General features: G+C 36.4%; 1 protein-coding gene and 1 non-coding gene across 2 annotated transcripts in view; both read left to right on the top strand.

Annotated features, from left to right (window-relative positions):
• Positions 1-22,274, top strand: part of CIMIP6 (ciliary microtubule inner protein 6) — a 31,515-nt gene extending 9,241 nt beyond the window's left edge. The window contains exons 3-5 of the mRNA XM_008541504.2: positions 2,486-2,639; positions 20,806-20,921; positions 21,744-22,274. Coding sequence (XP_008539726.1) covers positions 2,486-2,639; positions 20,806-20,921; positions 21,744-22,112 — 639 coding nt within the window. The 3' untranslated portion in view covers positions 22,113-22,274. The remainder of the gene's footprint in view (positions 1-2,485; positions 2,640-20,805; positions 20,922-21,743) is intronic.
• Positions 22,275-25,088: 2,814 nt separating this feature from the next.
• Positions 25,089-25,195, top strand: LOC139075863 (U6 spliceosomal RNA). Its single transcript, XR_011526775.1, has one exon. It is a non-coding gene; the product is annotated as a U6 spliceosomal RNA (small nuclear RNA).
• Positions 25,196-27,769: the final 2,574 nt, after the last annotated feature.

The following is a 27,769-nucleotide window of genomic DNA, read 5'->3' as shown; positions in this document are numbered from 1 at the left end:
CCAGTAATTTAGGTGTTAGCAAGGTAAGTTTCTGATCAACAAAAGGAGATAAAATGAAGTGCAATCCTTAAAACTTTATCAGAGAAGATCTTTCTCAGGATATTTTCTCAGAGCCTCTTTATTTTTACTTTTGAAATAATTCAAATAAGTTTGTGCTTATCTGGCTTTGCATTCCACAGCAGATTTGATGTTGCAATGCAGCCTAGAAATCAGAGGCGTGCACAGATAGGTGGGGATTTGAATTGTGGCAGCTCTGCTGCCTCTGGTGATATCCCTTGGGGAAGTCACTTAATCTCCCAGCAGTTTTCTCATCTGTAAAGCGGATCTACCTACCTCGTAGAATTGTGGTGAGAATGTCAGAGAAGGTCTACAAATCCTAGACTTTGGGCCATAATACACACTATCATAATTGTGGAGTAGAGGAGAGCTGCAAGAAGCAGGCACTGTGACAACAGTAAGACGTGACTATTTTGAGCCAAATAGTGAGAAGACACCATCTGTTTAGTAATCTGTTCCAGAATTCCTAGGATCTACATCAAGTAGTCTTAATTTTTGTGGTTCACCTTTTATTCCATTCTGAAAAATGAGGCATTAATGGATCTCTCCTATTCTCCAGAATTCCCTACTTTCTTTGATCTCTGCAAACATTCATTACCCATGGTTATAATTTGTCATTGGCCTAAAAGCTCACACTCATTTAAAGTTGCAAAGTGAAGTCTCTTTTTTCAACTGTTCAGTTTAGTTCCCTTTCCTTTTTCATCCTATCTTTTTCAGTTTGAAGATAATTTCCTTTAAGAAATAACCTAAAGTTGAGTAGTTCTGACTTTCAGCTCTGAACAGTGGACTCTCCTCCAAATTCTTAGCCTTTACTTGATTTCTTGCTGCAAAAAAAATTTTCCCCCAGAAAACCTTATTTTTGCTGCCTTTGGCAATATTTCATGAATTTCTCCTATCTAAGATTCTTGACAATCTCCTGACAAGTTGATTCTATTAAGTTTTCTTTTGAATTTGATATTGTGCACCTCTCTTTTATATGTACCTGCCTGTCTTTTTAGAAACTTTTTTTTTTTTGAGGAAGATTAACCCTGAGCTAATATCTGCTGCCAATTCTCCTCTTTTTGCTGAGGAAGACTGGCCCTGAGCTAACACATCCATGCCCATCTTCCTCTACTTTGTATGTGGGATGCCTACCACAGCATAGCTTGCCAAGCAGTGCCATGTCTGCACCCGGGATCCAAACTGGCGAACTCCGGGCCACTGAAGCGGAACACGCGAACTTAACCACTGTGCCACCAGGCTGGCCCCAGAAACTGATTTTGTTTGAGAGCTGACTCCCTATGCAGCCACATAGGGTTCTTTAGATGCCTCTAACTTTTTATATCAATGTAGGTTTAATTGCATTGTCAGAATTTTACTTATTAGAATCTCATACTCATCCCCCATGAATCATATTTTTAAAGTCTCTGACTATGGAATCATAGTTGATTTTTTAAAAGACTAATCTTTTTCTTTAAAGCCCAAGGTAGGTAACTTTCATTCTCTAATAATGTCCAAGAGCTCCTAGGTGGCACAGTTGTCTTCTCCCAAGATTCTCTTACTTCTACCTATAAACCAGATTTTAAAAAAATTTTGGTTAAAATTACATCAAGTAATAATTCTCCGCACTGTTTTCTCAATTTCTAAGACATCAAATTGTCATATATTCTAATGAAGAATTTATCAGTTCTCCCTTTTATGCATACCTAGGTGAGGTTTTACAATCAAAAATTCAATAACTTTGGAGATATTTCCTCTTAGAACAAAAAAGTTTTGCAAACTCAGTCATTAGTGAGTTATAAATCAATGTGGGTTGCAGCCAGCATTGTGAAATGAAATTGAAGAGAAAAGCCAAAAAAAAAAAAAAAGAAAAAAAGAAAAAGAAAAATAGCTGAGTGCACTGCTTGTAGTAAGAATAGGTATTGTTTTGTGAAATTTTTAGTTTCATGTATGTGCATGCATTCTGTGCTCTTGCATGACATAAAATGTCTTTTATGGTGTGGTTCATGGACTAAAAACTTTCAAAAACCGCCATCTCATATGATAACACATTATTTGTAGTACCGCAATGAAAAGTGTAGAAGATTTTTAAAAATTAAATCATATTTAATATATACATATACATGTGTACATATATAAAATTATAGTACAAAACATAGAAATATAACTATTTTGTTTATTTTTACCACTCCATCTGTTGATAGAAGGTAGTTTAAGAACTTAGCAGCAATATTTTAGCTAAAAATACATGATAATTCATTTTTAGGTGCCTTTTAAGAAATTCAATCTTTGTGAAAGTATATTTATTCCTAGATCTCAGAACTCTGTTTTAGTACTAGAATATCCAATAATTTGTTGAATAAAATTACCGAACATTCATAAATATCAAGCAGCACATGAAAATGTCCTACAGCATCCAATTTCAAGTTTCCAATTTTTTTCCATAAAGGGTGATTGGTGGTCACATGGTAAAGGACTGGAACATCCATTGCAACCACCTTATGACACTAAGAGCACCCAGAGGAGTGACTTTCAAAAACCATCGTGTCTGCCGGTTTTGCCAGTGAAACACAGCAAGTTGCAAAAGCCTTCTTGTGGAATAGGTAAGGTTAGCAGTGGTAAAACCTCTGCTCCATTTTCTCAGGTTACTGCTGTCAAGTTAAGATGTATTAGACGTGCTGGCACTACTCTACAAGAGTTGAAAATAGATATACAGCAAGTGCAGCCCTTGACAAGTTTGTTCTTTATCCCTTCCTGGTGGACAGCTTATCTCCAAATACATTTAATGTAACATAATAAAAATTGTACTGATCATTGATAACACCAGCCTCCAAGTCAGAAACTTAGTAGTGTTCTCCTCGTTATTGTTGCCACCAAATTTTAAAAATTAGAACTATTAAAATAGTAGGCAACACTTGGGGCCAGCCCAGTGGCGTAGTGATTAATTTTGCATGCTCTGCTTCAGTGGCCTGGGGTTTGCATGTTCAGATCCCAGGCACAGACCTAGCACTGCTCCTCAAGCCATGCTGTGGCAGCATCCCACATAAAATAGAGGAAGATGGGCACAGATGTTAGCTCAGCAACAATCTTCCTCAAGCAAAAAGAGAAAGATTGGCAACAGATGTTAGCTCAGGGCCAATCTTCCACACACACACACACACACAAATAGTGGGCAACACTACATGGCACTATTACTCAAAGTGCCCTCTGAGGGACACTAGTTTTTTTGTTGTTTTTTTTTTGAGGAAGGTTAGCCCTGAGCTAACATCTGCTGCCAATCCTCCTCTTTTTGCTGAGGAAGATTGGTCCTGCACTACCATCTATGCCCATCTTCCCGTACTGTATATGTGGGATGCCTGCCACAGCATGGCTTGATAAATGGTGCACAGGTGCACGCCCAGGACCCAAACTGGTGAACCCTGGGCCACCAAAGTGGAATGTGCGAACTCAACTGCTACACCACCAGGCCAGCCCCAACACTAGTTTTTTATGATGTTTATAGATACTGCTCAAAAAAATAGGGGAAGTGGTCAAATAAGTTTTGCAAAAACTGAATTTATAAAGTTAAACAGATTTTTTTTTTCCTACAGAACTCTTAAAACCCTTATTCTAAGCATAAGCAAAATGAATTTCCAAGAAGGGGAATAAAGAATGCTGTTTCCCCCACTTACCGACCACCTTACCCTTTTTCAGGAGATCATCTCACATTAGTGGTATCCCACAAAACATAATTTAGGAAATACTGTTACGAAGACTATTAAAATATTTTCAGATCTAAAATTTATTTTACCTGACAATGTCTTTTTAATAAACTAAGACTTTCATGTTTATTCAAGTTGTATCTGTTTCTTCACCGATGTCCTAGTCATCTCTACTTCTGGAGTAGGATTTAGCAAGTCTTAAAGAAGTTCAGGATCAAGTCAAAACAAAAATGTTTTTCTGGAGTACCCACTCTTGTCCTCACTCCTTAGCTTTAGCTTACGATGCAAAAGATCATAAGCTAAACTTCAAATAATTTTCTGAACACGGCAGCAGACAACAAAGATTACTTTTAGAGTTCAACAGTCCTTCACTTCATTTTAACCTTGAAGCCTGACCTTTAGATTGAAGGCCAGCACGTTACAAAATGGTCATATTCAGCATGATTTCCACCTCAAGGGTGGTAGTTAATGGAGAGGGCTAGCTGTTAGGTAATCTGTAGCAATGGCCCATTTAGAAAGTTTATAAAGTTTCCACTTCTGATTGAGAATGGTAGACTGAGCAGAAACATCTAAATCCCCTGTCTCCCAAGACCCTATTAAATGAGAGACCCTTTATGGGTCGATTGTTTTGCTGTCATTTAAAGGGGAAGAGAATGGAAGGAAGAACTTTTTGGAATGTGGGAAGAAATGGAAGACTCTTACTGGATAAAAAAGAGCAAAGAGGCAAATAGCCTAGAATACCTAGAAGGAGAGGTAGCAAAGAAGAGCCAATCTTCTTGACAAAACCCCAAACTAGCTGCAGGCTCCATCAGCAGGCACACAAAAGGCAAGAATGGAAAGGGGGGAGCACAGAATCAGCAGGGTACTTGAAAGTCTGTCTCTTAACTGCTCCGGTCATGAGCACTCCACCACATCCCCGCATTAAGACTACTAGAGCCCAGTGTCTTAGCCAGAATTCAGCTACCACACCACGTACTGTAGTAATTCAAGCTGGTCTCCTATCTTAGTCTTAATTTATGAATGAACACCCAAAGATAAGAGTTATGCCAAAATTTTTTTTTAAGGTTTGGAAGATAAAAGTCAAGGAAATATCGCAGAGCATAAAATAACAGAACAAAAACCTAGAGGGGCCAGCCTGTGGCCAAGTGGTTAAGTTCGCGTCCTCTGCTTCAGCGGCCTGGGGTTTCGCTGGTTCGGATCCTGGGCACGGACATGGCACCACTCGTCAGGCCATGCTGAGGTGGGGTCCCACATAGCGCAACCAGAGGCACTCACAGCTAGGATATACAGCTATGTACTGGCGGCCCTTGGGGAGAAGAAGATTGGCAAAAATTGTTAGCTCAGGTGCCACTCTTCAAAAAAAAAAAACAAAAAAAACCACTCTGAAAGTAGTATCCAGAATAATGTCTAAAAGAAAACCTAGAAAATATGAGAGAATAAAAGCAGAATGGAGAATCAGTCTGGGAAGTCCAACTTTTCTGGAGCTCCAGAAAAGAGAAGAGTAAAAAAGAAGGCAAGATAATTATCAAAACATAACATTTATTGAGCACATACTATCTGCCAGGCTCTTTATGGAACTTTCTAAATATATACTCATTTAATTCTCGCACCAACCCTATGCAATATAATAGTAAAGTAATACTATTAATACTCTCGTGTTTCAGATAAGAAGGCAAGCACAGTTTAAATAGCTTGCTCAAGGCTACACAGCAAATAATTGGTATTTAAACTCAGATAATCTGACTCCAGTACCTCTAATAATAACCAGTACTCTACATAGCCTCTAGAACAATAATGAGAAGAAAGTTTCCCAATATAAAAGAGAGAGATTGAAAGGGTCTACTGAGTGCTTCCAAGTATGAAGGGAAAATAGATGTCTATACATCATTGTGAAATTGCAAAACAACAATTACAAAGAGAAGATTCTAAAAGTTTCCATAAAGAGAAAGAAAAATAAGTTACTGTCTAAGGAATAAGAATCAATATGGAATCAAGCAGCACTGATGCAAGAGCACAGTGGTGTTACTGTCTTCAAAGTTGTCAGGGGAAATAATTTTTTTTTTTTTTTGTGGAAGATTAGCCCTGAGTTAACATCTGCTGCCAATCCTCTTTTTGCTAAGGAAGACTGGCCCTGAGCTAACATCTATGCCCTTTTTCCTCTACTTTATGTGTGGGACACCTGCCATAGCATGGCTTGACAAGCGGTGCCTGTCAAGGTCCTTGTCAAGGACCTACAACGTGCTTGTAGGTACACACCTGGGATCCCAACCAGTGAACCCTGGGCCACTGAAGCAGAATGTGTGAACTTAACCCCTGCACCACTGGGCCTGCCCCTCAGGGGAAATAATTTTTAACCCAGAAAACAGGATTTATTTGACATGGACACTAGAATATTTTTTTTCCAACTCGCACTTGGCATTGGACTCACTGAGAAGGAAATGTAGTCCTAGCATAATATTTGGCCCTTAAGTGAACAAAATTCATTAATTATATTATAAATGCTATTATAATAGTTTTCAACTTTCACTATCAATCTATAGACATAATATGGAAAATTTTAGTATCGTTACAGAACAGAATTATGTTGTCAGCCTTAACAAGAAAATTAAATATACAACTGAGAGAAGATGGAAGCAGAAGAGAAGGGTGCTAATATCATTATTTAACATAGAGTACTCAAGAGATACCGCCCAGAGTAGATGAGACAAGGAGTAGAAATTTAAGGCTGAAGTCAAAGGAGCTAACATAAGAACCAATTTCTCTCTCCAGCCCTGGCCCTTTCACTGAACTTCAAGCTCATGTATTCAACCACCTACTTAACATCTCTTCTTTTCTTTTTCAAACTTAACATGACTAGAATAGAACATTTCATTTCCCCCATCCAAATCTATCCCACATCAGTCTTCCCCATCTCAATAAATGCCACTTCTTTTCTTCCAGGTGCTCAGGTTTTGATAACCTAGAAGTCATTCCAAAACTCCCTACCCTCTACATCCAATCCATCAGAAAGTCTTGACATCTCTATCTCCAGAACATATCACAAATCTTCATACCAATGTATAGCAGCCACTATTATCCTGCTTCCTTTCTTTCTCCTCCAGAATATGTTTCCACACCATCGTCAGAAGGATCTTTTACAAACACAAATGACATCATCACTTGCCTCCTTTAGATCCTCCAGTTACTTCTCACTGTTCATAGAATAAATTTCAAGTTCCTCACCATAGCCTGCAAAGCCCTATTTGGTCTACTGAATCTACCTACTTTATCTCCCATTGCTCATGCTATCATGATATAAGGATGTAGAGAAGGAGCATCAAACTCAGACCAAGGAGACAGAGAATGCTCTCTGAAAGTCATGCTTCTTTTCAAACTGATTTATGCCTGTGTGTTTGTTATTGTATTTCTATAACTTAATTATGTATTCCTGTTGATGCAAATAATCCATAATCAATCTATAAATCAAAATTGGCGTTTGTTATAGGCCAATTTGAAGACTATAGCCCAGGAGAACTTTGCCACCAAGGAAGGAAGCTCTCTCAAGAAGTGGGGTGTACAGAGTGGTTATACACTGTCTTGGAACAAAGAGCAAAACATCACATATGACAGGAGTATCTCTTTTACTACTGTCATGAGATACTTGGCTAGCACAGCAGGTCAGTGGTCACAAGATGAGTTAAAGCGGGTCAGTAATTAATCCTTCGTTTCTGGGAAGACATGCCTATCTTTAAAGAAATGCTGACATGGGGGAGGCAACATCTCCATCTTTAAGGGCATCATTCTTGGCTTTGGGACATTGTAATTGTTTAAAGCAGACATACAATGCATACTCAGTAGGCCACATCAGGTCTTTCTGGAAAAACAAGGTCAGGCTGATTAGTTTTAAACCAAATGGCTTCCTCATATACTCCAATATATCCTACTGTTTTTCATTTATTCATCATTCTGATCAATTAAAATGAATATGAAAAGAAGACACTTGTTTCCATAAAATATTGAAAGTTGAATGCTTTGGAAAGACTTGCTAAAAGGTCAATCACTAACTTTAAAAAATGCTAATTGGGGTGTGGGCAAAATAACTATAAAAGAGCTGGAGCAAATTTTTTAAATCTTGAAGGATTCTGCACTCATTTTGCTTCAAATGTGTCTTTAAGTTTTCATTGTGTGTCAAAGAAACAAACTAGAGAGGATGCATTAGAGGTGTGGTTTGTGCAGGAAACAAAGTGGAATTCCAATCACTGGGTACTTCTTCAGAGAAAATGCCTTGGTACTCCAATAAAAATCTGGTGAATGAACTGGTTAAAATAAAATATCTAAGTAAGATAGATATCATTTTCTATGATTCTTTGCTTTAACTGACTTTTTTTGATTAACTAACCAGTCAGGTCCCAGTCCTTTCTCCTAAGGAGCAGCGTTTCTACTCTAGTTCCTTAAGGGATGCGGTAGAAGATGAAACCAGAGTGATAGGCTTAGTTCTAGGACGATCAGGTGGGGGCCAGCCATTTCATAAGGGACCCCCCACCCAAATCAGTGTTTGTCAGTCTGTGCTGTTGAGCTAATCAATTTTCCCAGCAAGGAATCCTCCAAACTTCTGCCTGGAGTGGCAGACAGCAAAATCCGAGAATTTCCCAAACAATCCTCTGTTTGCAACTTCACCTTGTACCATGTCCCAAGCTCCCTGCCTCAGAGGCGGCTGACGCCTCCAATTTCTGAGCCTTACTAGAACACCATGCCATGGATTGGCTTGATTTTCGCCCCACCCCATCCCCACAAGCACTTAGCTTGGTCTACTCAAGTCAGTTGGCACTTATCCATCTGCTTCCAGCTTCCAAATTCATTAATATCTTTGCTCCCATCTAGTTCTCTTTTTTCTTAAGGATTTAAGCCCTTTAATTTCTTTACTGTCATTGTACTGGGTTTTGGGGAGGGAAGAGGGGGAAATGCATGTGTTGAGTTTGCCATCTTTAACTGGAAATCACGGTAACCTTGTCACTAACAACACTTACGCACTTTGGGATTTAATATTGATGCAGCACTTACAGTTGTTTGATCCCAAGCCCATCACTTAAATTTCACCATTTTGTTTTACTCAATTTATGAATTGGGAATAATAATCCCTACTTTGCAGGATTGTTATAAGAAATAAATGAAATAAAATGTAAAGTGCCTATCACAGCACTTGGTACATAGTAGACAACAAATGGTATCTATTTCTATTATTAATTATTGCATTGTACAAAGTTGGGTGGTAAGCTGGGATCTAGCTTTGGAAACCTGGCATGGAGGTCTCTCTTTCTTCCTCCTCCTCCCCTTCTTCCTCCCTCTCTCCGTCCTTTTATTGGTATTTCTCATTGCCAAATTTGTTATTGTATCCCAGGTCCTAGTACAATGCCCAGACACAACCAATATTTATTAATTAGTTTAATGATAATTATGTATTAACAGATTATTTAAGTTAAAGTCATAATATAATTTAAACCAACATACACACCACAATATAGGCCTGCACTTTATATTTTAGATGGTGTTTGGATATTAGATAAAAATGATTTTAAAAAGAAAATATTTCAGTGTAACATTTTAGAATATGTATGTAAATGAGTCTGTATATGCCAGATTTTATATATATATAGACATAGAAAATGTGTATACAAACATGCATTAATACCAATTAAAAGTCAGCTCATAGTTGTTCTGTTCCATCAGCCCACTTAATTACGCCTGGTCTTTGGCATTTCAGCAATGTCATCTTGTGCTGACAATGAAAGTGCCCTTTATGTCTTGTACTACCACACAATTTCCTGGCTGCCATCCATGGTCAGTTTAACAAATGCCCATGCTCCATCATATCCGAGTTCCCATAAGAATAAGTGTTCACTTTTGGTTTTATATAACAAAACTCTATAAATTGGAAAGGCTGATCTAATTTCTGAGGGAGGTATTTCATACTTAAATGAAACTTTGGCTGTTGATCAACTACTTGGTATTTTAACATTCTTTTGAACTGAAAATTCAGATACTGTGGTAAAAATAATTTTCTAAAATAGGTTTTAGTTTGTGCGGCTTGTTTTGCACCAAGGTGTAACATAATTTCTTGCTATAGTTATGTGGAAGTTTCCTTTTTTCATTGTATTTTGAAAATCTGTACAATCGTCTTTTCATTAATAATCTTTTTATATAAGATCAAAATACTATTTAGAAGAATGGGGTTTCTAACAGGAAAATTTACTGACAAATGTTTTTTAAGTAGACACAAACAAAAAATTAAGAAAATTTGTCAAAGTAAAAGCTAAGTTTCTACCAATATGAGGATCAAGTTGTTTGAATAGATCCTGGCTTTGTTGATAAAATATAGATGGCTAGACCCCAACTTGCTTGGCGTATGCTTGTTTAGAAAATTCTCATTTTAATTAGATAAAGTTTCCAAAAAACAGAGAATGGAGTTCAAACACTCTTCATGAACTTTGCCTTATTTTTTGTAAGCCTCATCTAACAAGGCTTCTTTTAAGTAATTACTTTGATTCTAATTTGAATTCTTGAGTAACCACTAAGAACTCTAATATCTTCTTTGATGTTTTCCCACTTAGATGTTCTTCACTATTGTGGGCTTCTTTAAAAGTCTCATATATTTGCATAAATAAACATAGTATTTATATCCAATTTTAATAGGTATAATATCTGGGTAAGAAATTTCTACAATAGTTTAGATTACCTTTCCTCTCCCTTTATTAGTCTCCATGAAGAAATTTTTTTAAGTTATTGTTTTTGAGATTCTGGGAGTTTCTAGATCTCTATATAAAAGATGATTCATTTTAATTGACTTTTTTCTGAAGTATTTTTGTTGATCTGTGTAACAAGCCACTCCAAAATTTAGTTGCTTAAAACAACAATCATTTTATCTGCTTATGATTCTGCAGTCGGGTTGGGCTCAGCCGGGCAGTTCTTTGGCTGGTCTTGCTGGTGATCACTTGCGGGGCTGCATTCAGTTGGCAGATCAGCTGAGGACTGGACTCAGCTAGGATGCTGGAATGACCAGGCTTCTCCTTCTTCATGTGGTCTCTCCATGTGGTTTCTCCAGCAGAGTAGCTGGACCTGTTACATGCCAGCTCAGGGCTCCCACGAATGCAAAAGCAGAAGCAGCAAGGTTTTCTTAAGGCTTATGCCCAGAACTGGCACAAAGTTACTCCTGCCACATCCTATTGGTTAACGTTAATCACAAGGCCAGCCCACATTCACAAGGAGGTGATTGTACAAGGATGTGAATACTGGAAACCTGATTCATTGGGGCCACCAACATAACAGACTACTACAATGTCCCTAAATAGTTTTTTCCGTGCACGTTTAGGAATAGCCAACTCTTTGCCTTTCTTTGAAAATGTCTTTGAATTGCCCTCACACTTTAATGAGTGAAAGTATACCTGGGTATAGAATTCTGAGTTCAGGGACCAGCCCCATGGCCGAGTAGTTAACTTCACGCACTCTGCTTATGCAGCCCAGGGTTTTGCCATTTCGGATCCTGGGCACAGACATGGCACCACTCATCAAGCCATGCTGAGGTAGCATCCCATATAGCGGAGCCAGAAGGACCTACAACTAGAATATATAACTATGTACTGGGGAGCTTTGGGGAGAAGAAGAAGAAGAAAAAAGAAGATTGGCAACAGATGTTAGCCCACGTGCCAATTTAAAAAAAAACTTCTGAGTTCTTAGCTACTTACCTTTTATACTTGGAAGATACTATTCCATTGTCTTCTAGATGCCATTGTTATGTCAAGTCTGCAGGAAGTCCAATTCTTAGTTCTTTGAGGGTAATAAGTTTCAGTATAAAAATTTTAGTGTTCAAAGGGAGCCTTTTTATATAGAAAGTTATTTATAGTTACTGATGATTTAAATTAATATTCCAATTTAACATTACAAATTTTAAAATATTTCTTTCTTTAAGCCTTTGATTTTTAAATATTATATAAGAATAGTAACTTTCACTTATTCTTTGATGTTTAACTCAATTTGAACAAATGAAATATCCCTTAACAATGACTCATTTACAAACATAATCAAATTCCATTAACATTTTAAACTGCAAATTTGTTGATTTAATTATATTCTATTTTCCTCTTAAACACTTTAAATACCCAAGAAGGAAAATTTAAATCCATAACTATCAAAACCTTCCCAAACACTTTTAAAAATCTTGTAAATCTAGCAAATTAAACCTCTAAATATAGTAAATCCAGATATGTCAAACATTTTAACACTGTTTATATACTTAATTATATTTCCCTAAAACTGTCAGCACAACACTAGCAAACTATTAGATCAAGTTTTCTTCTGATATATTAAATAACAATTTATAGATTTAATTTCGTTTGCTTTTTCATCTCTATATTTAATCCCAAATCTTCCCAGAATTGAAAAGACTTACCAAACATTTATTTTGGAAATAGTGTGTTGGTTAGTAGACTGTTAGTTTTGAATTTTAGTAAAGTATTAAAATATTTATTTTTAAAAAAGCTATCCTGTGACCAATCTTTATTTGTTACCCTTCAAGAAAAATTATGCAATATGCTATTTGTATTAAATCTGGTTCATGGCAAAGTATCATTGTGAACATTCGGAAAGCTTTTAATGATGATAGACATTTTGTTCTATGCATTTCTCTTACTAAAATATCAGTATGGTAACTTAAATTCATCATTCTTAAAGTTTTCCTTATAGTAGGTGGATGCAAACTGTGTTATCTGAGTATTTTTCATGTGGAAAATTGCTGGAATTGGATTTTAAGCCAGCTAGGAAGCATCTAAATTTCCAGTTTGGGACAGCTGCTTGTTTGCCCCGACTGTTATCACCATCTTAGCCAGCTGAGATGTTAAACAATTGACTTTGATTGTTTTTGACAAATGCCTCTGGGGAAAAGGCTATTGACACTGAGAGAGGTTTGAGTCATGTTGATAAAGACGAACCCTGTGAATGAAGTTTCTAGAGAACTCCCTGCCACTTTAAATAATGACAGTTCTCTTGAGTTGGTATTTGTGGGAAGCTCTAAACCCAGTGGCTCCTTCCAGTGGCTGCTAGGCTGCTGGTTTTCACCATAATTTGGGGGCTTTTGGTTTTCAAGGCTTCTGCAGAGCTGGGGAGAGGGGCATGAAAACTGGGCAAGTTAAAAAAGCTTGCTTTAATTACAGGGATTAAGCCATTTTTCTTGAATAAATGATCCTTGGATTGTTGCAAGCCTTTGGCTAATTTCCATAGTTCTGAAAAAGTTGATTTTGATTATTTTCGCCAGTGTTCTCATTGCTTTTACGGAGGAGCAGTTTTTCAGAGGTTCTTACTCTGCCATTCCCACTGAAGTCCTATCCCTTTTAGTTTTCGTGTTACAAATATTTCTTCCCAATCTACCATCTCTCTATTGGCTTTGCCCATGGTGGTGTTCGCTGGACAGCAATCCTAAATTTTGATGTAATCAAGTTTACCAAGTTTTTGTCTATAGCTTGTGCATTGGGTGTTTGAGTTTTCCTACCCTTAGGTCACAAAAATATTCCCCTAGATTTTCTTCTCTTGATTCATAATTTTACCTTCCATAATTATGTCTGTAATTCTAGAGTCCACCTTTATGTGCAGTGTTAAGTGGGGAACCTACTCCATTATTCTCCATGGAGTGAAGTTTTCCGGATTCCATCTGCCAGACAATCCACACTTTTCTTGTTGACTTGTGAGACCTCCTTAATTGTATGTTAGGGTTCCTAAATAAATGGGTCTGTCTCGGAGCTCTCTGTTATGTTCCTTAGGTTAATTTTCAGTTCTTGGATCAGTACTAAAATGTTTTAATTATATGATTTTTTAGCTTGTCTTAATATCTGACAGAGAAAGTCCCCATTCTTTGTTCTTCTTTTTCAGAGTTGATGTCTCTATTTATGGACTTTTATTTTTCCATTTAAATTTCGGAATTTATGACATTCCTCAAAATATCCAGCTAGAATTTTGATTGAGTTGTGTTGTCATTATAGATTAAATTAGGAAAATTTGTCACCTTTATAGTAACATGCCATTCCATCCTATCTAAGAGTATGGAAAATCTATTCAGCTCTACTTTTGTCTTTAAGAAAATATAAAAGTCTTGTAAATTTTTTGTTAATTTATAGAAACTTTTTACTATATAGGTTTTGTTCCCACAGAGAATGTATCTTATTTTTCTTTTTTTCTAATAGATTATCATTATTATAGCAAAGTGCTTTTGATTTTTATACACTTAACTTCTTACCTTGCTACACCTTTATTCTCATAATTTATTAATTCTAGCAGTTTTTCTATTCAGCTAATTATATTACCTACAAATAATGACAGTTTTTTCTTTGCCTTTGCAATTATTATACTACTTTTTTCTTTCTTTATAATATTCACCAGTGTGGGGGACTGGAATTGGCCACCCCAAGATATGCCTCTTTGGCATGAGGATTATTTGGGGCTGATTATTTTTAAAAACTGCAGACAGGAAAGAAACTCTGAAAAGTAGAATTTACTTACCCTTTGTTAAGAGACATTTACATTTGTAAAGGAAACCTCCATCTATAAAGGTGTCTCCCTCTCTGTACCAGAAAGAAGGGGGGATGACTTTATTTCTAGAAACTCTTATCAATGCGGAAGGCAAGGACTTAAATCTGTATAATAACCTTACCCTTGTTTACTGTACTTTTTGGTAACCTCCCATGATTGATACACCTATCCCCAACATCCTCCTTTATCTTTACCTGAGGGTGGTATTTAAGGGGAAAATGTCCACCATTTTGGCGAGTTGCTCAGTTTGCCTGAGCCTCTCCCATGTATACATGTTATAAAGCTTTGTTTAATTTTCTCCTATTATTCTGTCTCATGTGAATTTAATTTGTTCTCCAGCCAGAAGGACCCAGGGTGGGTAGAGGAAATGTCTTCCTCCCCTACATCAGAATCTTCATTAATATGTTAAATAGTAGAATTTTAGTTCTGAGTTGTTATGGGTATAATACTTATTTTTCTGTTCTTTAGTCTCTGTCTTTTTAAGGAAACAAAAAATTTTATTTTCTTCTATATACCTTAGGCACCCTCTTTGAATTTATTCCTATTCTTATTTAAGTTCTTCCTCCAGGAATTTTTCAAAGTAGGCCTGTTTTATGGGGAAATATTTTGAGGCCTTCTTTGCCTTCCAGTATTTTTTACTTTGACTTCATAGTTAAATGACAGTTTGGTTAGATATAAAAATTCTAGGCTTAAAGTTCTTTCCCCTTCAATATTTTAAAAATATTAATCAGTTATCGTTGTGTCCAATGATGTGAAATTTGATATAAATCTGCATCTTACTCCTTTTTAGGTAATCTACCTCTCCTCTTTGAAAGTATTTAGAATTTTTTCTTTGTCTCAGATAACCTTAAATTTCTTTATAAAGTGTCTTAGATGTGAGTTTTTCTTTATCTACCCTGCAGGATGGGAGGAGAGTGAGGCAAGTGAGAGGCCTAGGGTGCAAAATTTAAGGGGGCATTTATTCCCAGGACCATGCAAGTGCCTTCTTAAATTTTGCACCCCATGGGACTCACTTGGCTCATCTTACTCCTGCACCTATTACCCATTTGGTAATCTGTGAGCTCTTTCAACCTGAGGTCTTTGATGTTTCTTTAATTCTTGGATTTTTGTCATCATTATTTCTTCAAATATTTCCTTCTATTTCTTCTTCTATGTCTCCTAAATTCTGGTGTTGGTACTGCTACTGTCCATGTCTCTTAGCTTTTCTTTTTTTTTTTTTCCTTAAAGATTGGCAACTGAGCTAACATCTGTTGCTAATCTCCTCCTCCTCCCCTCTTCCTCCTCCTCCTTCTTCTTCTTCTCCCCAAAGCCCCCCAGGACATAGTTGTGTATTCTAGTTGTAGGTCCTTCTGGTTGTGCTATGTGGGGTGCCACCTCAGCATGGCCTGATGAGTGGTGCCATGTCCACGTCCAGGATCCGAACCAGCGAAACTCCAGGCTGCAGAAGCAGAGCGCATGAACTTAACCACTCTGCCACGGGGCCAGCCCGTCTTAGCTTTTCTTTTATATTTTTATTTATTTCTCTTTCCTGCTGCCTTCTGGAGAGCTTCTCAGTCTGATTTTCTAGTTCATGAATATTGTTATTTATCTCATTGTTTCTTTTTTGTTTCAACTATTATATTTTTTCATTTCTAAAATTTTACATGACTCTTTTTTATGACCTCTTATTCTTGCTTCATGTTAATAATATATTATATGTATTTGAGGATATTTGTTATGCTTATTTTAAATTCTTGGTGCATAGATTCTAATAATTCTGCTTCACATAGTATATGTTTTAAATTTTGCTGTCTTTTTCTTACAGTGTCTGACTAGTTTATCTTAGGTCATGTTCCCTGAGGGGAATCAGCAGCCCTGTGTGGGCAAAGGCTAAAGAGTAGGTTCTGGCTTATGTGCCTCCCGGGGAATTTAAGAAAAGAAAATGAGAGTCAGGCTGGAGAGCGTCAGGCCCTACAAAACCAATTTTAACCATCTCTATTTGTTGTCACTGTTCTAGACCAGTCCTCTATTCAGAACTCCATCCCTTCTCCCCTTTAAGCTTTTAAAAAGAGACATTACTGAGAGAAGCCATCTCTTGAAGTTTTTAATCCTCCATCACTGATGGTTGCTGGGGAAATGGTGGAGAAGGAAATGCCCAAGGGGGCAGCATGCAACCATTTGCATCAGCTCCTTACCCTGGAGGGACTTCTGTGCTGTTCTGATGTTACTAAGTTGACAACAGATGGTCAGGCAGTTGCTGCCAGTTTCTGTGACCCTAAGACAAGCATTGATCTTCCTAAGGCAATCTAGGGGCAAGTCAAGAGCAGATCTTAAAAGCTCTCCCCAACCTATTCTCTCTTGGCTGCATCTGACATCCCTACCCTTCAGCCCAATCTGCCACCAACCCTTCATACCAGTTTACTAAAGCCTTTGGTTTTCTCACAGTTTTTTGATAGTTCATCAGATTCAAGCTTCTTCTCCTTTCCATGGGTTCTCATTTTGTCATGATACAAAAGAGCTAGTCTCTTGCCTAACTTTCAAGACCCTCTCTAATTTGACCCCAGCATCCTAGAGACTTTATAAACGTTGTCTTTAATCCTCATAACTCTAAAAGCAAATTATTATCATGCCCATTTTAGAGAGAGGATTCTCCATTGAATCTCAGTGATGTCAAGTGATTTGTCCAAAGTCACACAGCTCGGAAATGTGGCAGAACTGGAATTTGAAAACAAGCCCACACTTTGGATACTCCATTAACTCAACCTGATTAATGCCCAAATTTAGAGCTGCTTCATTTTATTCAAGAAGTTAATAAATTATGTTTCTGAAAACACTAATGTTCTGTGAGCTGGACTATGGCATTCTTCCCCAAATTAATAGTCTTTTCCCACTTGGTGGGAAAAAATGTAAGTTATAGTTAGAATTTTCTCAATGTGATAGTTGTTGTCCACAAATTTTTATTAAATCTTTGGCATTACTGTTCTTTTGTATGCTATCAAATCCTAAAAGAGAGGTAATAATTAAGTAGAAAATGAGTTTTGAGTATCTGATCTCAATTAGAAATCAAGAAAATGTTGTCAGTATTTTTTTCCTGCTAACTCAGAAAAGATTGCTATTTCATATCATGTAATATAGAAATATTTGAATACTCATCATTCCTGCTAGTAAAATTAGTTTATATCAATTTCTGAATATTGAATTCATGAATGCTTAATAAATATGAATTTACTAACATATTTCTCCTTATATATCCTCTCTAATTTTAAAGGCATGATATTTAAAAATTAAATTTTATTTTTTAATAGTTAATACATGCATACAGTACAAAATTCAAATGGTACAAAAGAGTGTACAGTGGAAATGAATCCACCTCTCTCCACCTCCATCCTCCAGTCACCTAATTCTCTCCCCTGCAGCAAGCACTGTTCTCAGTGTCTTGTGTATCATCCCATAGATATCGTAGGTGTACATAACCTCTAATATATGTATGTTTTATTATAAAAGGGAGACATTTTTTATTTTTTCCTTGACAGAATTTTATATCACTAAACTGGGAGTTACTCTGACTCCTTACATAAACTGATGTGCTGCAAGCAAAAATAAAGTGTTTTAAAAATATTAAACATAGAGAGACCAATATAATGAACCCTTATTTACCCATCACTCAGATTGAAAGATTATTTAACAGTGACTTTTAGAGGGTTTAATACTCTTGCAAATTTTCAGAACCTCTGCCAATGGGAAATGAAAAGAATTACGTATTCAATGACAACTGCAGCAGCCCCAGAATTTTCTAGTTCATTCTGCTAGAGCTAGTTGGGAGCAACTAATGCATAAATTGCTCATAGACTTTCTAGTAGTAAAAAATAGGTTGAAAAATAAATTGTACTTATGCTTTTCCTAAAACTTTGGTTGGTATCTGTGCAAGAAGCGTGTCTAACAATAGATTGTTTTTCGTTTCTTTTAAATTTTTTTATTGAGGTATAATTGACATAGAACATGTTAGTTTCAAGTGTACAACATAATGATTCAATATTTTTCATATATTTTGCATATAGATTTTGTATGTATTGCAAAATAATCACCACGATAAGTCTAGTTAAGCTTCACCATCATACGTAGTTACAAAATTTTTGTGTGTGTTGAGAACTTTTAAGATCTACTCTCTCAGCAACTTTCAAATATGCAATACACTATTATTAACTATAATTGCCATGCTGTACATTACATCCCTATGACTTACTTGTTTTATAATTGGAAGTATTTACCTTTTGACTCCTTCATCCATTTTGCCCACCTCCCACTCCTGCCTCTGGCAACTACCAGTCAGTTTTCTGTATCTATGACCCTAGCGGGTTTTTTAGTTTCCACATGTAAAAGTGAGATCATATGGTATTAGTCTTTCTCTGTCTGACTTATTTTAGCATAATGCCCTCGGGGTCTATCCATGTTGTTACAAATTCAAGATTTCATTCTTTTTTATGGCTGAATATATTCTGTTGTATATATAAATACAACATTTTCTTTATCCATTCATCTGTCAATAGACACAGGCTGTTTACACATCTTGGCTATTGTAAATAATGCTGCAATGAACATGAGGCACGTATATCTTTTTTAATTAATATTTTCATTTTCTTCGGATAAATGCCAAGAAGTGGAATAGCCGGATCATATGGTAGTTCTATTTTTAATTTTTTTAGGAACCTCCATACTGTTTTTCATGGTGCCTGCACTGATTTACATTCCTACCAACAGTACACAAGGGTTCCCTTTTCTCCACATCCTTGCCAACACTTGTTATTTCTTGTCTTTTTGATAATGGCCGTTCTAACAGATGTGAGATGATATCTCATTGTAGTTTCAATTTACATTTCCCTGACAATTAGTGATGAGCATCTTTTCATGTACCTGTTGGCCTTCTGTATGTTTTCTTTGGAAAAATGTCTGTTCAGATTCTCTACTCATTTTTTAATTGAATTGTTTGGGGGTTTTGTTTTTGTTTTCTTTGCAATTGAGTTATATGAGTTCTTTATGTATTTTGGATATTAACCTCTTATATGATATATGAGTTGCAAATATTTTCTGCCATGCAGTAGATTGCCTCTTCATTTTGTTGATGTTTTCTTTGCTGTGCAGAAGCTCTTTAGTTTGATGTTGTCTCACTTGTTGATTTTTGCTTTTGTTGCCTCTGCTTTTGGTATCAAACACAAAAAATCATCACCAGGACTGATGTCAGGGAGCTTACTGCCTATGTTTTCTTCTAGGGGTTTTATGGTTTCAGGTCTTACATTCAAGTCTTTAATCCATTTTGAGTTAATATTTGTATGTAGTATAAGAAAGTGGTCCAGTTTCATTCTTTTGCATGTGGCTGTCCAGTTTTCCCAACACCGTTTGTTGAAGAGACTGTCCCTTCCCCATTCTATATTCTTGGCTCCTTTGTATTGTATATTTCTGGGCTCTATTCTGTTCCTTTGATCTATGTGTCTATTTTTATGCCAATATCATACTGTTTTGACAAGGATAGTTTGGTAATATAGTTTGAAATCAAGGACTGTGGTGCTTCCAGCTTTGTTCTTCTTTCTCAAGATTGCTTTGGCTATTTGGAGTCTTCCGTGGTTCCATATAAATTTTAGGATTATTTGCTCTATCTCTATGAAAAATGTCATTGGAATTTTGTCAGGGATTGCATTGAATCTATAGATTGCTTTGGGTAGCATGGACATTTTAGCAATATTAATTCTTCCAATCCATGAACATGGAATATCTTTTCATTAATTTGTGTATTCTTCAATTTCTTTCATCAATGTCTTATAGTTTTCAGTGTACAGGCCTTTCACCTCCTTGGTTAAGTTTACTCCTAGGTATTTTATTCTTTTTGATGCAATCATAATTGGGATTGTTTTCTTAATATCTCTTTCTGATAGTTCATTATTAGTGTATGGAAATGCAACAGATATCTGTATATTGATTTTGTATCCTGCAACTTTACTGAATTCATTTATTCTAACAGTTTTTTGGTGGAGTCTTTAGGGTTCTTTATAGTTAATATCATGTTGTCTGCAAATAGAGACAGTTTTATTTCTTCCTTTCCAATTTAGATGCTTTTTATTTCTTTTATTTTCTAATTGCTCTGGCTAGGACTTCCAATACTATGTCGAATAAAAGTGGTGAGAGTGGAAATCTTTGTCTTATTCCTGATCTTAGAGGGAAAGCTTTCAGCTTTTCACGATTGAATATGTGGTAACAGTAGATTTTTAAAGCCATTATTACATTAATATTAGTTTTAAAAATTACTAGTAATTCCTCATGTGGGGCTAATTTGATTGTTTTTATTTGGTTCTTTTCATAGACAAAGAATGATGAATCCATTATATTTATTGTTGAGATGTGTGTAAGTAACCTTGAATACTTAAAAGAACTTAGTTTCATTAGCATTTTTGATAAAGTATGAATATTATGAATACTGATTATGCAAATCTTCCATATACAAATCTAATTTTTGTCCTGACTTCACAATGTCTCTTTTTCTCCTTAGTTCCACTTGCCTCTCCTGATGCATCAGCAGAACTTCAAAAGAATTTTATAGAACGCATCTCTTTTATCCATCAATTTGATGCCAGGAAAATTCCCGGTGAGCCCATTCGGGGAAAGGTGAGACTGTGTTTAGAATCAATTGTTTAATACTTTAGGATGGGATCGATTTATGGTAGAACTTTAAGACTTTCCAAGTCATAATCATCTTTCTCAAAATCTATTTAAACAAACTAACATGGCTATTAGGAGGATAAAAGCTCAACTACATGTTATAGTCAAAATAAGGAATGATGACAATTCTGGATCACAGTCTTTGGAATTTGGTTTAAATTATCAAAATCATTCACTTAAGGTAATATCAAAGCAGTTTGATAAACTTTTTGATATGTTTACATGTGGGTGTGGTGGGGGATGCATATAAGTTTTATAAAGCAAAACAGAAATGTGATAGTCAATTGCTGGGTTTTTTTCCAACTACAGATGTTTGTTTTCATATTTCAGTATAACTAAGTCTTTTGTTGGAACTAATAGACATTTGGGATACAATCATAAATCCTTTTGTCTATGAACATAGTTTCTGTTGTATCCATAGCAACCAATAAAGCAACAAAGGAAATTTGATGTGAATAGTCTTACGCAATCCAAATGATAGAAAAGTTTAAAACAGGAGATACTGAGATGGATGCTGCTTCTTTGGCTTTTTGCTTTTCCCTTCCTGTTCATTTTCTGGTGCACCCTATTTATAATCTGTTTAAAAGTTTCACCAGTAATTATTACGCTGATGTCTTTAGTTTTGGACTAAGGTGACAACCAACAAAGAGGCAGACAAATAAGTGCCTGCCTCACCAGGACTCCATCTAACACACGATCTCAGTTTACAGCTGCATCTTCTGGCAACTTGTGTTCCCTGGTTAACGTCAACTTTGTTTTCCTTTCCAGCGACATGGAGTTTTTGTACAGACAGAGATAAAACCAGGGAGTAGGCCAATAGTTCCTAAGGGAACAGAGGTATTACTGAATGCTCCATGGCCATGCTCATCAGAACAGTCCAAAAAAACAGAGAAAGGAAACTCAGCGGAAAGCAAAATGATCTCACCCGGTCTCTGCCGACAAAATTCCCAAGAGCTGTTAGAGACTAAAACTCACTTATCAGAAACAGACGTCAGAGAGGCAGCCAAGGCCTGCCCCAGCAATCCTGAGAGAAGGGAGAAGACTGCAGACACCCTTCAAACGGCTGCAGCAAATGCTCTGCTCACCAGGCGCAATCCTTTAAATCCACCAGTAAAAAGTCAGGATAAATCAGGATAAATTACCTTCTTGAGATTCAAACAGAATCCTTGGAATGTAGAGAAATTTCAGAATCATACAGGCCCTTGCATTTGCTTTTTCTGTTGTCAAGAACCTCAGAACATACAATTTACACAAATGGAAAAATGAAAAGAAGACAATTAAACTATAGCAAAATTTTAAGAGTGGGCTCCAATGAGTGATGGATTGTGAGACATATTTCTATGTCATATTATTTATTAACAAAACAACTTAGTTTTGCACAGAAGTAAATGTAATTAATGAATGTTGTAAAACTTTTAGAGGAGAGGCCTAATAGATAGTCATTAGTTACGGCTCTGGAATCAAACCAACTGGGACTGGAATTTTGGCTCCACAATATGTGTGAGCTGTGCAACCTTGGGTAAATTACTTAACATCTCTAGACTTCAGTTTCATCTGTAAAATTAGAATAATAGTGACTTCATAAGGTTATTGAGCATGAGATTATGCACATTGATCAATCAGTGATCAATATAATCGTATCAACACTATCACTATAATTAAAATTTCAATTTAAGGATAACGTTCTCCTATAAACTTAAATTTTCCTCCTTATTCTAAAACTTTGAACCCCTCTATATACAATTAAGAGTGTGAAAATCTAAAAATGTTTCTCCTGGTACAAGATACATACACACACACACACTTAATTCAAAGACATACAGATACATAGAATATCAAAATATTTTCTAAATTGTTTTTTATTTTACTTAGATCATTTCTAGCACTAACTCAACCTTTGCTTTTTGGATGGGTGTAGTATGGTTAATTCCACCAGCTATTCCATTTGTACATTCAGTGTGCCAGAATGTGTCCACTAGAAGCTATGTTGTGTTGCATCCTAGCAGAAGTAGGTACGGTATCCCTCTGCTGCCAAAAGAGTAGTTACTTGCCAAAAAAATTTCCATGGGTATGTATCAATTGCAAACTGTTATCTGCAGTACTGATAAGACTAGAGGCGCATCTTTACCGCTTTCTCCTCCACTAAAGAAATTTTAATAGACTGCAAACGAATGAATGCCATTACTACATATATGTGTACTGGGGTCTTCCAGTTCTTACAACATGGTGGATTAAAGCTGATAGTGAACTCCTTGCACTCCAAACACCTTGAAATGCTGAACAAAATGGAACAGCAAACCAACAAATACATAGTCAAGCTCACGGAACAGAGAAACTTTCATTTTCCAAAATAGAGAACTCGTTTATTTGTGTATCAATATATATCTTGAAGATCTTTCCTTGTCAACACATGTAGACTACCTCATTATTTTAATAGCCGCATAATCTTCCATAGTATAGATACACTATATAGTTGGAGCAATAAGGATGCAAGCTTTGGTGTGTGTGGGGGAGAAGATGTTGGGGGTTGTTAGCTGACTTGGAGAGAGTACTTAAAGGCTAGGGACTTGAATTTTAATCCACATCGGAACAGAGATGGAACGTTATGGCCTCTAAAGTAGAGAGTTGGAATTGAACCCTGCATAAAGCTAGAACCCTCAAATACTTGGCCTATTGGTACAAGATGGACTAGAAGAACTCCACTCATGTAACCAGGCAGACAGCAAGAAAGTTTGCCTCTGCCCAGAGCTATAGATAATGAATAAAATCTTTGTGAGAAACTGAAACCTCAAGCTTCTGCCACATTCCGGTTTGGAATATGAATTTAAATGCAGGACATCTCATAGGACACAAAATTAACATAAAAATTAATGCTGCTCGTTACTACTGAGTTACCTGACAAAAGCAAATGCCAAACTCCCCTGGAGAGACATTTTCATAATCCACAGAAAAAAACAGTTCCTAATAAAGATAGGGTCACAAACAAAAATTACAAATCACACAAAGAAGAAAAGCAAACTGAGCAAGAGTCTGCAGTACAACAGAGAATAACTAAAACTTCAGAACTGAGATAATAGAATTAAAACACTTTCAATGTCAAGATTCTTGTCTTTTTCGACTCTGGAAAATTCTATTCTGAAGTCTTTTCTGTTATTTCTGTGCCCCTCCACTCTCCCTCTTCTCTCCTTCTAGAACAGCTACTAGCTGAGTGATGGAACACTTGAATTTGTCTTCTGTCTCTTAACTGTTCTCTAATTATTCTTCTCATGATACTTTTATCGCTAAGTAATGCAAGAATCTCTTAACATTAGCTTTCTACTAACTAATTTAGTTTTCAGCCATGTCCATTGTTATGCCAGCCATCTATTGAAATTAAATTTTTTTTAGTATTTTTAATTCCCAAGATCTATTCATGCTTCCTTAATACATGAGACTCTTCCTACATTATGGACATGATAGCCTCTCTTATCCATCTTAGGATATTGTAATTATACTTAATGTCTTTTGTTTGCTCTTGTTAATTTTTGTATGTTTAATTCTGTTACTTTTTGTGTGTTTAATTCTGAAAGTGAGTGTGATGCCTCATTTTCTTGGTATCGTACTTTTTTCTCAAATGTTCGGTGATTCTTGGTCGTATACTCTTCTTCAATTATGAGTTTCCAGATCCCTATCAATATAAGCTGTTTCTGTCTACTAGAAACCGACTTCAGGACAAGATTGGGCTATGTAGTCAGATGGGATCTGAAGATGAGTTGTCTGATGGGCTCTTTGATCCTCCTGGGGGTCACTAGCTACTCAGGCGCTGCCCTGCGTTTCCAGCCCTGGTGTATGATTCATTCATACCACAGCTGCCCATTGCTTGGCACAAGCAGAGCAGGTAGGAGATGACTGATTTGCTGCTCCACACACAGTTCCCTAGTCTTTCAAACTGACAAATGCCCCAGGGCTCCTTCCACCTCTTAATATCCATTGCCTCTATGCTTGTAGTTCTACCAGACTCACCTCCACAGCAGTCATCTCTATATATGTGCAGCTTTTGTTTCATTTAGTTTTGCTCCTCCAAACATTTGTTTTCTGGATTATCTTTCAGAATTTTTTAAAAATGTATTTCTTGTGCTCACTTCGGCAGCACATATACTAAAATTGGAACAATACAGAGAAGATTATCATGGCCCCTGCGCAAGGATGACACACAAATTCGTGAAGCATTCCATATTTTTCAATGAGTTCAGGAGCTATGTCACAAAAGAGCTTGACACTATAAAGAAGAACCAATTAGAAATACTGGAGATGAAGAACACAATGGAGGAGATTAAGAAAAATCTGGACTGTCTGAACAGTAGGGTCAATAATACGGAGGACAGAATTAGCAATTTGGAGGATAGGAATATAGAAATGCTGCAGACAGAGGAGGAGAGAGAACTAAGACTAAAAAGAAATGAAGAAACTCTCCGAGAATTATCCGACTCAATTAGGAGATGCAACATAAGGATTATAGGTATACCAGAGGGAGAAGAGAAGGAGAAGGGGGCAGAAGGCCTGTTCAAAGAAATAATAGCTGAGAACTTTCCAAACTTGGGAAGAGAGACGGAACTTCATGTGACAGAAGCCAATAGATCTCCAGACTTTATTAACACAAGAAGACCAACCCCAAGGCATATAGTAGTGAAACTAGCAAAAGTCAATGACAAAGAGAAAATACTAAGGGCAGCCAGGCAAAAGAAAATAACTTACAAAGGAAACCCCATGAGGCTATCAGCAAATTTCTCAGGAGAGACCTTACAGGCTAGAAGAGATTGGAATGAAATATTCAAAACTCTGAAGGATAAAAACCTGCAGCCAAGAATACTCTACCCAGTGAAAATATCCTTCAAATATGATGGAGAAATAAAAACTTTCCCAGATAAACAAAAGTTAAGGGAGTTCATCTCCACAAAACCTCCTCTTCAAGAAATGCTCAGGAAGAACCTCATTCCTGAAAAATCAAAAAAAGGAAAGGGGTTAAAAAATCCAGAACAAAGGAGATAAGCAGAAGGACAATAACACAAAGTAACAGCTCTCCATCAGGACAAAATGCAAAAGAACTGGAAAACAAGTGATAAAATGGCAACAGTAGGCCCCCATGTTTCAATAATCACTCTAAATGTGAATGGATTGAACTCTCCAATCAAAAGGCACAGAGTGGCAGGATGGATCAAAGAACAAGATCCAACAATATGCTGCCTCCAGGAAACACACCTCAGCCCCAAAGACAAACACAGACTCAAAGTGAAGGGATGGAAGACAATACTCCAAGCTAATAATGAACAAAAGAAAGCAGGTGTTGCCATACTTATATCAGACAAAGTAGACTTCAAAGCAAAACAGCTAAAGAAAGACAAAGAGGGGCAGTATATAATGATAAAAGGGATGCTCCACCAAGATGACATAATGCTTATAAATATATACGCACCTAACACAGGAGCACCAAAATTCGTAAAGAAACTATTAACAAAACTAAAAGGAGACATCAACAGCAATACAATAATAGTAGGGGACCTCAACACCCCATTAACACCAATGGACAGATCATCCAGACAGAGAATCAACAAGGAAATTATAGAATTAAATGAAAAATTAGATCAGATGGACCTAATAGATATATATAGGACACTTCATCCAAAAACAGCAGGTTACACATTCTTCTCAAGCGTGCATGGAACATTCTCAAGGATAGACCATATCTTGGGCAACAAAGCAAGCATCAATAAGTTCAAGAGGGTTGAAATAATATCAAGCATCTTTTCTGATCATAATGCTATGAAACTAGAAATCAACTACAAGAATAAAGCTGGGAAAGGGCCAAAAATGTGGAGACTAAACAACATGCTACTGAACAAACAATGGATTATTGAAGAAATCAAATATTATCTGGAGACAAATGAAAATGAAAACACACCTTATGAAACAATTTGGGACGCAGCAAAGGCAGTCCTAAGAGGGAAATTCATTGCAATACAGGCTCACCTCAATAAGCAAGAAAAATCTTACATAAACAACCTCAAACGACACCTAACGGAATTAGAAAAAGAAGAACAAACAAAGCCAAAAGTCAGTAGAAGGAGGGAAATAATAAAAATTAGAGCAGAAATAAATGATATTGAAACAAAAAAGACAGTAGAAAGGACCAATGAAACAAAAAGTTGGTTCTTTGAAAAAATTAACAAAATCGACAAACCCTTAGCCAGACTCACTAAAAAAAAAAAAGAGAGAAGTCTCAAATAAATAAAATTAGAAACGAGAGAGGAGAAATCACAACAGATACCAAAGAAATACAAAGGATCATAAGAGAATACTATGTAAAACTATATGCCAACAAATTGAACAACCTAGAAGAAATGGATAAATTCCTAGACTCATACAACCTACCCAAACTGAATCAGGAAGAAATAGAGAGTCTGAATAGACCAATCACAAGTAAAGAAATAGAAACAGTAATCAAAAACCTCCCCCAAAATAGGAGTCCAGGACCAGATGGCTTCTCTGGAGAATTCTACCAAACATTCAAAGAAGATTTAATACCTATCCTTCTCAAACTATTCCAGAAAATAGAGGAAGATGGAGCACTCCCTAATACATTCTATGAAGCCAACATCACCCTGATCCCCAAACCTGACAAGGACAACACAAAGAAGGAAAACTACAGGGCAATATCACTGATGAACATAGATGCAAAAATCCTCAACAAAATTTTGGCAAACCGAATACAGCAATATATCAAAAGGATTATACACCATGATCAAGTGGGATTTATA

This window comes from Equus przewalskii, chromosome 14 (genome assembly GCF_037783145.1).
Source record: "Equus przewalskii isolate Varuska chromosome 14, EquPr2, whole genome shotgun sequence".
NCBI lineage: Eukaryota > Metazoa > Chordata > Mammalia > Perissodactyla > Equidae > Equus > Equus przewalskii.
Note: the sequence above shows the minus strand (reverse complement) of the source record. Positions and strands in the feature narration are given on the sequence as shown.